The sequence below is a fragment of the Vicia villosa genome, unplaced genomic scaffold (assembly GCF_029867415.1).
Source record: "Vicia villosa cultivar HV-30 ecotype Madison, WI unplaced genomic scaffold, Vvil1.0 ctg.000024F_1_1, whole genome shotgun sequence".
Classification (NCBI taxonomy): domain Eukaryota; kingdom Viridiplantae; phylum Streptophyta; class Magnoliopsida; order Fabales; family Fabaceae; genus Vicia; species Vicia villosa.
The window spans coordinates 2268732-2282236 of NW_026704956.1; the positions used below are offsets into that span (position 1 = coordinate 2268732).

Sequence of the window (13505 nt, forward strand, 5' to 3'; positions counted from 1 at the left end):
AACCAATGTCTCTTTTCCTTGGTACTTTTCTTACCAATGTGAAGCCCCAAAAGTATTTCATGTTTGCTTGTTTGGTTTCTTCATCCTTAATTCTTACCACTTCAACTCGCGATATTTCTTCCTTCATTTGTTTTTTCCTCTCCTCAAAAGAGATAACCTCCTTATCCGTTAATTTCTTCTTCTGTGAGAACCTATCCTTAATGAATTTGATACATTTTGGCTTTAACTCCAAACCTTCTAAAAATGGGATGGTGATTTGCAAACGGCTAAACGTTTCCATTGGTCGAAAGCAATGACTCTCCTTCCCTTCTTTATTAGGAACTAGTGGAGGAAGTAATTCCAATGAGAGTTTATGCTCATTTGCATTACTACTCTTCTTCAACTCTAAGTCCATCATATTCTCTTTTGAAAAAGTTTCAGCTTTTGAAGTTTCTAACTCATTCAGGACTTCTTTGATTATATCCTCCTTTTTTGTTCCTTCGACTAACACATCATCTACTTTTTTTTGGAGATCTTGGATAAGGTAGCTTCATTGAGAGCTCATACTCAACTTCTATATTTTTCTTGATGTTTACATACTCTATGTTATCCTTTTCAACAACATCTTCCTTGTCATCAACTTCCTCCTCCACTCTCTTCTTTCCAACATCCTCACCAATCACTTTTACACTCCTTATAGAAGTAGCATTGCAAGTTTCTACATAAGTCGTAGGGTTTTGAAAAGTTGAGACTTGACTTACGTTTTGCTCGGTGAAGAATTTGGTAAGTTGAATATCTTGCGTTTCCCGGTTTTGTTGAATGGTTAAAGAGAATTGCATGAATTCATTCATGGTTTCCTCTAACTCAGATGGTTCACTTTGATAACCTTGGTTATAATGTGAAAGCCCTTGTTGTTGATTTGTCATTGACATTTGTATGAACTGATTCATGGTCTCTTCCAACTTAGATTGTCCTCCTTGTTGTTGTGGCGACGGTTGAGTGTAAGGTTGAAAGGCTTGTTGTTGATATTCATGGTTAGCCATATGATACTCCATCGTATCTTCCGGTGTGCCCCATCCGCTATCATAAAACTCATTAACTTGAGGTGTGAACTGTGACACACTTTGAAGGAGATACTCCATTTGTTGGAATAGGATCTCGTTTTGAGCATGAAGTGCAGCATTTATATTTGGGTCGAACATTCCGACACCAAAAATCTACACAACTTAGCAAACAAGTGAAATAACAGGATAAAAAAAAAAAAAAAACAATTAAAAGACTATTGCAATAACAAAATCTAAAATAAAGTAGCTAACTAAAAATCTAAAAAAAAGGAACTAAACTAAAAATCTAAAATTAAGTGACTAAACAAAAAATCTAAAAATAAGTAAATAACTAAAATTAATATAACTAAAAATAAGGAAATAACTCAAAATAAAAAACTATTGCAATGCGTGCAATATTGACACCAATCCCCGGCAACGGCGCCAATTTGTTGAAAGTATTTATGGGTAAATATTTTCGGTAATATATCGTATCCACAGGGATTGGTTAATATCACTGCCGTTCTATAGTTGTTTATTTTGAGTTAAGAAATTTGGTTTGGTTTGTTTTATACTAATAGTAATATCAAAAGCAAATAATAAAATAAAAGCAAGTAAAGGACTTTGTGTTAACAATTAAAGAAAGATGTTGAGTCTTTAGGGTTCATCAACCTAATCCTATACAATTATCAATTAATTCTCAATAGAACAATCCTTTGAATCATTATCTTCACTTATCCTCAAATAAGATTCCATGTCTGCAAATCAAATTAGATAACTTTTACCGGTATGAGATTCGATCTCTCCAAATCACAATAACGATAATAGTAATTAAGAACGATAATTATGAAAACCCAATTACAATTCCATCTCTGCAAATTGCAATTGAATCAATATAGTAACCTAGGGCAAAAGTTAAATCCTTTCTTTCGATCAAAGATTCAACAATGATGTAAATTAAAAGCAAGGTTTCTTATTGATAATAAATTCAAACAATTGTTCACAGGAATTAATCAATGGTAATGTATATTCATAGGTTAACTACTACCTTAGACTCAACAAGAGGGATTTAGCTCTCCATAGACATGAAGAACATACAAGAATCAATGGAGGAATTCATCTTCATCAATAGAATGTCTTCGATTGGTAAAGAATCCACCTTCAATTGTTGTTCTCAGCTTCAGAATCAGATAGCTCTCCTAATTTCGCTCCCACACAAGTCTCTCTCACCACTTGGAAAACTAGGGCTTTAAAACAGAACTTTTGGGCTTTTAACGCCGAGGCCGCGGCGCGGCAACGGGCTGGCGCGGCGCGCCCCTCAAACAGAAGTATTTTCGCGGCGCGCCTAGGAACTCTCGCGGCGCGCCCTTTGTACTTTCCATCTTTTTCTTCAGCCTTTGAGACTTCCAGCTTTCTTTCCTCCTCATGTTCTTCTTAAGTTCTTATTCAGCTCAAAACCTGCAACAATAACACCCACAAGTGATTCGATTTGCTTTACGCACGAACTAAACTTATTCAGTTCAATTCTTAATAAAAACCTATGGATTCATCACATTTTTGCATTGGTTTAGATAAGAAATCACTTATATTAACACATGAATTTACCATTAATTTACTCCTATCACAGATCTCTTGAGAAACCAGAGATATGGACGACGAAGAAACAAGGCGGAAACGATGGTTAACTAATTCGACCGTTAGAGATTTTTTCTTTTTTTCTCTCAGTTATAAATAAGAGAGGGTAGAGGACGATGAAATTGAAAAGAGAGCGTAGATTTGTGGAAACTGTTGGAATTAGAAGTTGAGTGCATTTCCTATTTGGTAGTATAAGGAGGTTACAACTTGTTAAATTGAGAACTTGATATGAAATTATGAGAATTGTAGGAATCAGAAGTCAATTCTTACAGACGGCGCTACTGTTCTGCTCGGGAACATGAAATGATTGTATCAGCTTCACAAAGGAACCATATATGATGAGAATTTGATGATAATGGTCTTGAGCGGTGACCTCGGTCTCTTTTACGACGGCGCAGGTTAGACCTGCATGGTTAGCACTTTAACGCCTAAATCAGGTCAATATTCAATAAGGGTAAAGAGAAATTGGAGATCGGAGATTATGTACCTTCTCATTGCATGTGAAATATTTTTATATTTAGGCCGAGTAGATTGAGGCTTTGATGTATTGAGCCTTGGGTTATTAGGATTTTGGCGGTCCAAATACATCCTATTAAGCATCATGTATCCTCCTCAATATGGTTTCTTTTAAAATATGTTTTGAATTATATTCAAGATCATGTACATGTGAAAAATAGGAAATGGCAAAGTCATTTCTTTCTAGTATGACAATTGATTATGTTATAAAATCAAAGACTCTATATCCTTTTGGATCGACTAATGTACCAGAAAACTAATACTATCCTAGTTCTAATTCAAGGAAATACTTAAACATTCATGAGAACTTCAACTTTTGCACTAAAGATAACATAGGATATTCTCAAAATCACTTAATCTCTTTATAAAACTGATGAAGACAAGTAGAAAAGTTTAAATAATGGAACACTAGAATTCAAAGATGCATATGATTGCTATAGTAATGAACATAAAAAAGTTAGTTGGTCCAACACCATTTGGAAACCTTATATTTTGCATGTAAAATCTACCATCTTTTGGAGACTCGTACATAATATTATTTTCACATATGATAATCTTAGAAGGATAGGAATTACTTCGGCTTTTAGATGTTCCATATGCACTTAAGACTTGGAACTTCCTTAACACCTCTTCTTGAACTGCAGTCATACATTGAAATTCTAGACATGGTTGGAATCCTTGTTATACATGCATCTTGATTGAACTACCTTTGTGAGCGCGTACAATATTTCTAACCGAGGATGAAGTCCACAACTCAAGAATCTTATTGTTGCAATCATCGCTTTTATCATGTGGAAAATTCGGTATACAAGAAATCAATTGAGATTCAATGATGCTTAGATAAACTTTGGCATGGAACTGAGAGATTTTTAAATTTTAATTTATAGTGTAACTACCTCACTCAAAGGACATATGTAGTCATTGGTGCATGAATTCACTACACTTTGATGTAAAATTATGGTCCTCCAGCCCCATTAAGCAATCAATTGAAAATGTCCACAACTTCGTTAGGTTAAATGTAACACATATGTGGTGTCTCGAGGGAATCATGAACTTGTAACCTTTGGAGAAGTTTTTCTTGATTCATTGGGCACATGCGTAGGCGCATTCTCAAAAAACTTGGGTATTACTATCTCTTTTTCAGCTGAATTTTCAAGTATCATTCTGGTTATAAAGCATGCTTCTAAGAGAAGGTGTAATCAACTTTAGCTTGAAAGTGATTTTCTTCTTACCATGCGAGTATTCACCGATTCTACCATTGTCCTCCAGAGGCTTTTATCAAAATGAAAAAAAAAAGTCTTCATACTATTAGATCCTTTCACTTTAAGACGTCTCACATGTAATAGTGGCGCTGATTGTATAAAAAAGTTAAGAGGTGTAAATTGGGTGTGGTTTGGCTAGCGGTTACGTGGTGTCTTTGGTTAGTTAGAAACGGTGTGTGCTTCCGGAATGATGGTTGGAGCGTTAACAATATTGTTTGGAACATAAAACTAACGATGTGGAGATGGTCTTTTTGTGGGAATATTACTAATTCCAATTATAATTTTTACGATTTTTGTAAGGATCCATTGTTGTTCCTTTCGTAAGGGTAATTGGTTTGTAATTTTCCTTTTTGTCGGGGTTTCCCGTTATCCATTATAATCGGGTTTGAGAATCCCTAGTTCTCCATTATATATATTCCTTGTTTATGAAAAAAAAAACATTAAATATGAGATTTGGTAGAACTCCATTGAATGATGGTTCAGGTTTCTTGTCACTCATATTTTCCTTTATATTTTTCTTTCTTTCATTTATGCAATGTTATCTTAAAATATAATAATATTTTGATAATTTTACTCATTTATTAACATGCATGAATATCTACAAGTAAAATTATTATTATAGACTCCTTTGCTTTTCAATCTCTTAATTTAATTGTTTGTCCTTTCCTTCCTAAAGATTGAGTTGCCCTTTACTCTATTTCAAACTCATTAACTTTGATTATAAAAGAGGAAAAAGAAAAAGATATCCATCAATATCGAAAAATATTATAATTTAAACCAATCACAATTATATATTTTATCAAATTACATTGATATTTTGAAATTAGTTATATGACATAATTAAATCATAATTTTTTATTGGATGATATTGTAAAATTATTTTACACATTAGTAATTAACGACACAATTTTATATGTTTTACGTAAATTTTCTTTTAATTATTTTTCCATATTATTCTTATTATAAAAAAGACAAAAAAAATATTACTAGAATATAAAAAAAGAAATATGTACACATACAATGTTTTTAAAGAATACCTATATAAAATAAAATAAACACATTCAATAATATTTCTATTATTATTATTACTATTATTATTTGTTTTTAGTTTCACTGAAAATATATATATATATATATATATATATATATATATATATATATATATATATATATATATATATATATATATATATATATATATATATATATATATATATATATATATATATATATATATATATATATATATGATGCATACGTCAATGAATTTAAAAAAAAAAAAATCATATTTTGAGATAGAATAATTTGAAATAAACTATATATTTAAATATTTCACATAAATAAATAAAAAATAATAATAATATTATTGTTATAAAATTAATCTATCAAATATTACCATATTCCCATTACCATAAATATAAATCAAAAGTATTAATTAAAAAATAATACAAATACTATTTATTAAATGATAAAATCTTAAAAAATATTGTATTAAAAGTTTAAAAGATTCTTTCTAGTTTTCTTTTTTTAAAATGAAATTACTTATTGTGTAGCAGAAAAAGAGTAATTAATACTTTAATATTATTACATTCCAACTTTTCTAATACTATGGATTCCATAGAAATGGTATATCGTTTTGAGTTGAGGTGGAGAAAACATCTTATATTCTTTTATTTTATTTTTTTATTATTAGTATTATCTGAGAGATAATTCAGCAAGATAGGATGACACATTGACACTACCAATCTCAAGAGATTTGTTACTAATCCTTCTGTCCAAATTCATTAATTAACCATAAATTATAATTAATTAACCAAAAAATATCATTAATTACCAAGTAATAAAGAACCGGTCAACCTAAGAAAAAACAAACAACTGCAAACGACAGCTATAGCCACTTAGAGCCACAGCTCAACAACAATAATAACAATCTCAATATAAAAACCAAACACTACTCAGATCACAATTCACGTAACCACATACATCGCGTAACTTTCATTCATCTTTCATTTTTCAACGTTACTTTGTCAACAACAAATGACCACCCAACCCCACCGGCGCGTCGTCTCCGGCGACGTTGAAGGTCGCGAGGACATTGCCATGTCCAGCGACGAGCATGAGGAGGTTTCAGTTGAGAAAGGGTTTGAGGGAAAATCAGTGCCTGCATGGCAGAGACAGGTTACGGTTAGGGCTGTGTTCGTGAGTTTGGTTTTGTCGGTGATGTTTACGTTCATTGTGATGAAGCTTAATCTTACCACTGGGATTATTCCTTCTCTCAATGTTTCCGCTGGGTTGTTGGGATTCTTCTTTGTGAAAACTTGGACTAAATTGCTTGGGAAAGCTGGTATGCTTAATCAGCCGTTTACCAGACAGGAGAATACTGTTATTCAGACTTGTGTTGTTGCTTCAAGTGGCATTGCTTTTAGTGGTAATTACCTGATCTAAAGTTTTCATTTTTATTCATCGTCTTTGAATTCAATTCAATTGAGGTTACTGGATTTCTGTTTTTTCGGATTTGCATGTGTTTGTTTCTGGTTTTTTGGGATTTGCATGTGTTTGTTTCTGGTTTTTTTGGGATTTGCATGTGTTTGATTACTTGTTCAGTGTATCACAGGGTGGGTCCCACTCTGAGGATAGTGACCATCATCAAATTCAAATCGTGTGTTTGTGCTTGGTGGTCCCTTTACTTTTCTGCTGCTTGTTGAAAAGTGTATAATATATGTTAATTTACTGTTTTGCCTCTGAGGAATGTTTGCAAATTTAACCTTATACTAGTACGAGCAAGCATGTTTTTAAATTGCGGATGTTTCGATTACGGGAACTGTTGTTGCTGCGATGCGTATTGCTGCTATTGTGGCGTGAATTTTTCTAAGAAAAGTGTTTGAAATACAATGTTAAGGTTTTTTGAAATAAATTGAGTGTTGGGGTTCAGAAATTTTGAGATGAAAATGTGTGATGTGAATTCTAATGCGGTTGCACATGTGGTCCACCGCAATTGCGCTTGCGGGGCGCAAGTACTAGCTTGGTGGACGGTGATTTTTCATGATTTTAAAATGACAATTATTTTAGTTCAATGTGGATTTTCTTCATTAGAATTAGTAGAGCCTTCGTTTTTACTTGAACTGCTGACCTTATTTGATTTGTTTGTGTAGGTGGGTTTGGTAGCTACTTGTTTGCAATGAGTCCAACTATTGCAAAACAAATTCCAGAATCAGGAAGTCCTATTGATACTAAAATTCCTGGCTTAGGATGGATGATTGCATTTCTATTTGTTGTTAGCTTTCTTGGCCTCTTTTCGGTGGTTCCACTCCGAAAGGTACACTAACTAGTTGCATCAAATAAGTATAATGTAAAGAACAATTATTGTAGCTGACTTTGTGATATCTTACGGTTCGATCAAATTAAGCTATTTGGTTATTATATGTTGAATTGACATTTTGTTTTTACGTTGGTTGTTGTAGATTATGATTATTGACTTCAAATTGACGTATCCAAGTGGTACTGCAACCGCTCATCTTATCAATAGTTTCCATACATCAGAAGGTGCCAAACTAGCAAAGAAACAAGTACAAGCACTTGGAAAATTCTTCTCATTTAGCTTTGCATGGGGTTTCTTCCAATGGTTTTTCACTGCCGGCGAGGCTTGTGGATTTGCAAGCTTCCCTACGTTTGGCTTAGAAGCCTATCAAAATATGTATGTCACTCTCCTTTATTTTAACATTCATAACGAAGCAACAAAAAAGGACTTAATTCTGTTACTTGAATAATACGCTATAAGATATAAAAATTGGCCAAAACTGAAACTTCTTGCTTCTTAACAGGTTTTATTTTGATTTTTCTGCAACCTATGTGGGGGTTGGGATGATATGTCCGTATATAATCAATATATCTCTTCTGGTTGGCGGAATTCTTTCATGGGCTGTCATGTGGCCTCTCATTGATGCTAAGAAAGGAGATTGGTACGCTGCCGATCTCAAAAAAAGCAGCTTACATGGTCTTCAAGGTTACAAAGTAAGTTCACTTAGACATTTCTATTTCTATTTTATTTTAAATTGTAGGCTTACACTGTCAATCAATAAAAATCTACTATATTGCAACATTATCTACGTTTGTAAGTGCGTTTTGAAATGATGTTATGATGTGGAAAAATGATGATTTTTCATTGGATATTAGCTCAAAATTGATTTACATTGACAATTTATTCCTTCGGTTTTCTAATTTGAATATCCTTTGAACAACAGGTTTTCATTGCCATAGCAATGATTCTTGGTGATGGTTTATACAATTTTGTGAAAGTTCTAGGCCGCACTCTTATGGGTTTGTATAATCAGTGGAACGTAAAAGACAAAGGAGTACAATCCAATGATCCAAATGATCTTCTCTCTCAAATAGTTTCGTACGACGACAGGCGAAGAACCGAGATGTTTCTCCGAGATCAAATTCCATCATGGTTTGCAATCACAGGCTATGTCATAGTTGCAATCGTCTCAGTCGTCACTATCCCCCACATTTTCTATCAACTAAAGTGGTATTACATAATTTGCATTTACATCGTTGCACCAGCACTAGCCTTTTGCAATGCCTATGGTTGCGGACTAACAGATTGGTCCCTTGCGTCGACCTACGGAAAATTGGCCATCTTCACTATCGGTGCTTGGGCTGGGGCTAATAACGGCGGAGTCCTAGCAGGTTTAGCAGCATGTGGTGTCATGATGAACATTGTTTCCACCGCTTCCGATCTTATGCAAGACTTCAAAACAGGTTACATGACACTGGCTTCCCCAAGATCCATGTTTGTGAGCCAAGTTATTGGAACGACTATGGGATGTGTTGTTTCACCATGTGTTTTCTGGCTTTTCTACAAAGCTTTTCCTTCTCTTGGTCAACCAGGTTCAACATACCCTGCACCTTACGCTCAAGTTTACCGAAACATGGCAATATTAGGTGTTGACGGATTCTCAGCATTACCCAAAAACTGCCTCTCAATTTGCTATGGATTTTTCGCTGCAGCCATACTGATTAATCTTGCCCGTGACTTAGTTGGAAAGAAATATGCCAAGTTCATTCCTGTACCTATGGCCATGGCTATACCGTTTTACATTGGAAGCTATTTCGCAATTGACATGTGTGTTGGAAGCTTGATATTGTTCATTTGGCAGAAACTCGATAGGGCTAAAGCCGATGCATTTGGATCCGCTGTTGCTTCGGGGTTGATTTGTGGAGACGGAATTTGGACACTTCCTAGCTCTTTTCTTGCTCTTGCTGGAGTGCAGCCACCTATTTGCATGAAATTCTTGTCTAGAGCAGAGAATGTTAAGGTTGATGGATTCTTAACTGGTTGAAGATGAAATCATTCATGCTGGTGTTTTTTATTTAAAAGTAAGATCTTCATGGAAATATTTTGTACAAAGTTATTTTTATTTCAACATGTTTTTACTTTGTACTTATACCTCACTATGCTCCCTTGAACTATGGTAATTTATATGCATGGAGTTGGGTGATAATCACTTTTACTGAAAGCTCTTATGTTGTCTCTATATACACTGTTCAGAAATCGTAATTTAAAGAGTCAATTATAAATTTGATGCAAAATGTGTGATAAGTTAATTAAGGGTTTGTGTGATTTCAATGTCTCAAAAGCAATAGAAGAAGACAGACGGTGACATAACAAGAAATTGTAGTAATTATTTTTTAAATTAGTCATGATTATTAGAAAAACAGTTACATGTTCAAACAAAATTATACATTTGATTTGGTGTAATTTCCTTAGGGAAGAAGAACGCTTAGAAATGAGTTAGTATACAAGATATAGTAATAAGAAATTAAATATCAACCAAGAGAAGCAAGATTGTTGTGAAAGTATTTAATTAAAGGAATGATATTGAATTTGAATAAATTTTATCATCTGTGATGAAAATGACTTCAATTTGACTTATGTTTGGATTAACAACAATTAGCTTAAATCCATAAATTAGACAACTTGATGTGAAAATAATATTAAATTATAGTGATAGGAGGAAAAGATCTATATCTATTAAATTATGGTGATAGGAGGAAAAGATCTCTATCGAGAAATTGGTAGCTTCAAAGTTCAAGAAAAAAACTCCGCAACAACGGTATAATTTTTTTTAAGGTAATACTAATAAGTTAAAGAATCCATTTATAAAAAATTTGTATTAAAAAAAATAAAAAATAATTTTTATATTTTATTTAAATTAATGAACAATTTTCAAGATAATATTGCTAACATTACCTTCTTTTTTTTTTTTAATTCATTTATGGAAAAGAATGATTATAGTAAGTACTAGTAAAACTATTGCAAGCCATTGTGTGTTTGTGAAAAAATTCCAAGATTATTTTTTTTTTTTGTTATATGTTCACAACATGTTGATTGTTTGTCAGAAGATTCAAAGATTATTGAAAGAGTTAAGTATATCATTTCCAAAGGACTTTTATCATGCACATCAAATATTTGGCATGAGAATTTCTTGTGACAGAAAGAATGCTAAAATGTGTTGACCAATTGACTCTAAATAAAAAATTGGGGTGAATTGTGATATTTAAATTTTGATTTTTATTTTAAAAACCTTAGATTTTTAAAAATAGATAAATGGTAACGAATACATGAGATAAAGAGAGAAATGCAACGAAAAGAAAATAAAAGAATGAAAGTAAAAGCAATAAGGGATAAAAAGAATGCACCAAAAATTTATATAGATTTGACTTAATCACTTGACCTACTCTTGTTTCCAAGAGTTTCCTCTTGAAAATTCCATTAAAATCAACTTTGAGATTTTACAGGATCAACTCAAACAATCTTCAATAAGACATGGAGATTTTGCATAGGATCAACTCACAAACGTTCTAGCAATAAACATAACTTTTACACATTCTTAGATAAAAAACCTTCTAACAATAACTATAACTTTTACTTATGCTAAACTCAAGAACCTTCACCCAAATCTTTTTTTTTTTTTTAAATTTACCTTGTAACTTTCAAGTCTTTTACTAAATATATTACACAGGATAATCACACTCTTGAATTAAACAAATTTTAGCACCACACCTATACAACACAACTCTCTAAAAGAACGTTTTACACTTTTGCCACTAAGACAACTCTAGTGAAAAAAAGTTTTTTAGAAAAAAAAAAGATAGTAGAAAGAATGATATAAATGTTTGTATTCAAAAAGTTGTTATGAAATGAGGAGAACCCTTTTGACAATTGTCACCAATAATTTTTTGAGTCATTAACACCAAATGTCATTTGACTTTTGGAATTGTGATCTTTTATATTGTTCAACAATTGTCATCATCAAAATCAAATATCATTTATACCTTCACAACACATACATCCACAAACTATGATTGTCTCAACATAATTACATTGAGAAGGAGTTAGAGAGGATTTACATGAGCTATTCAAAACCTCTAAATACTCCACTTGCTAGTCATTTCAAATTGAGTTTTGAACAATGTCCTACAAGTGAAGAATACAAATAAAATATGAAGAAGTTTTCTTATGCATTTGTAGTTAGTAGATTCTTGTATATTATTGTATGCACAATGACAAATATGGCTCATGTTGTTGGCGTTGTTAGTTGGTTTCTCTTTAATCCTGGTAAAGATTATTGACAAGCAGTAAAGTGGATTTTAAAATACCTTAAAGGTACTTCTAGATGGATGGATACACAAATATATGTTTCTTTTGGTTGAAAATATATATGCTGAAGAAGTCTCACATCGCTTATTTTTTTGAAGGAAGAGAGAGTCCAAGGCTATATAAAGGATTCAAGTTTTTCTTTACAAGATGCACCAGTCAAAAGCAATTTAGGCTTGTATTTGACTTCCTTTGTTCTCTTATGTTCTTGGAGGGTGTGGGTGTACTGGGGGCCTGGGGTATTTGAGGGTATATTATGTGCTGTAACAATTTCCACATAGTTTTATTCTCTGGTTTTCTATTGACAACGGTCGTGGTTTTTTCTCCGGGTTTGGAGTTTCCACGTTAATCTATTGTGTTGTTATTCTGTTCCTCTTTTTTGTCTATGTTTGTTATTTTTCCCGACAACTGGTATCATAGATTTTGGTTCGATCTAGAGATAGGAGTTCTTAGTATGCTATGTGGTTGCAGCTTTGTCTGATCTTCCACATCAGAAAAGAAGGGTGGTGTTGTGAAAGAGTTGTTGAACTGCAGTCGTAAGTTCCGCTGTGCAGTTTGGATTCGAGAAAATTGATGGACAAATTATTTTTTGACTTGTGGAAAGTTCAAGTCAAAGATGCCTCGATAAAATCAAGATTCCACAAGGTGCAAGATTATGCCGGTGGTTGAAAAGCTTTCTGCAAACAACGAATTTACACCATAAAGTTTCAACCTAGTTTTCGGCATGTTAAATTCTTGGAGTGGTTTAACTTCAAGTGGAATTTATTCTTCATGATAAAGTATATGATTGTCTGCGATGACAATGTGAAATTCTTGGAGTGGTTTAGCTTCAAGTGAAATATATTTTTCATGAGAGAGTATGATAGTTTTCAAAACTTTGATCGTCGGTCAAGACAATGTGAAAATTCTTGGAGTGATGTAGCTTCAAGTAACTATACTCTTTATGGTGAAGTATGATTGTCGGTGAAGACAATAAAAGTTGTATTATTTTTAATCAAGGTGGAGATTGTTAAGATTGATTAAAAATATACATGTTGATAATCTTTATGGTGGAGTATGATTGTCGGTAAAGACAATGAAAGTTAATGTATTATTTTCAATCAAGGTGGAGATTGTTGGGTTTTGTTGAAAATATAAATGTTGAAGAAGTCCCCCATTGCTTATTTTTATGAAGGAAGAGGGAGTCCAAGGCTATATAAAGGATTCAAGTTTTTCCTTACAAGATGCACCAGTAAAAAGCACTTTAAGCTTATATTTGACTTTCTTTGTTCTCTTATGCTCTTGTATTAGAGTGTTATGAGATGTAGTTAAATATTTGTTTTGGAGGGTGTGGGTGTACTGGGGGCCTAAGGTATTTGAGGGTATATTATGTGTTGTAACAATTTTCACATAGTGTTATTCTCTGGTTGT

At 32.8% G+C, this 13505-nt stretch overlaps 1 protein-coding gene across 1 annotated transcript; it reads left to right on the plus strand.

Moving 5' to 3' along the window:
• The first annotated feature begins 6349 nt into the window (after nt 1-6349).
• Nucleotides 6350-9972, plus strand: LOC131622067 (probable metal-nicotianamine transporter YSL7). The gene is made up of 5 exons (XM_058893109.1): nt 6350-6863; nt 7588-7751; nt 7897-8129; nt 8257-8446; nt 8677-9972. Exons 1-5 carry the CDS (start codon nt 6473-6475, stop codon nt 9775-9777), a joined length of 2079 nt encoding a protein of 692 aa, XP_058749092.1. The 5' UTR covers nt 6350-6472; the 3' UTR covers nt 9778-9972.
• The last annotated feature ends 3533 nt before the right edge of the window (nt 9973-13505 follow it).

What these genes read in the sequence shown, in the direction of transcription:
- LOC131622067 (XM_058893109.1), top strand. Translation starts at nt 6,473, where the DNA reads ATGACCACCCAACCCCACCGGCGCGTCGTCTCCGGCGACGTTGAAGGT. An exon ending in AAGTGGCATTGCTTTTAGTG is followed by an intron (nt 6,864 to 7,587) that starts GTAATTACCTGA and finishes TTGTTTGTGTAG; the next exon opens with GTGGGTTTGGTAGCTACTTG. An exon ending in ATGGTCTTCAAGGTTACAAA is followed by an intron (nt 8,447 to 8,676) that starts GTAAGTTCACTT and finishes TTTGAACAACAG; the next exon opens with GTTTTCATTGCCATAGCAAT.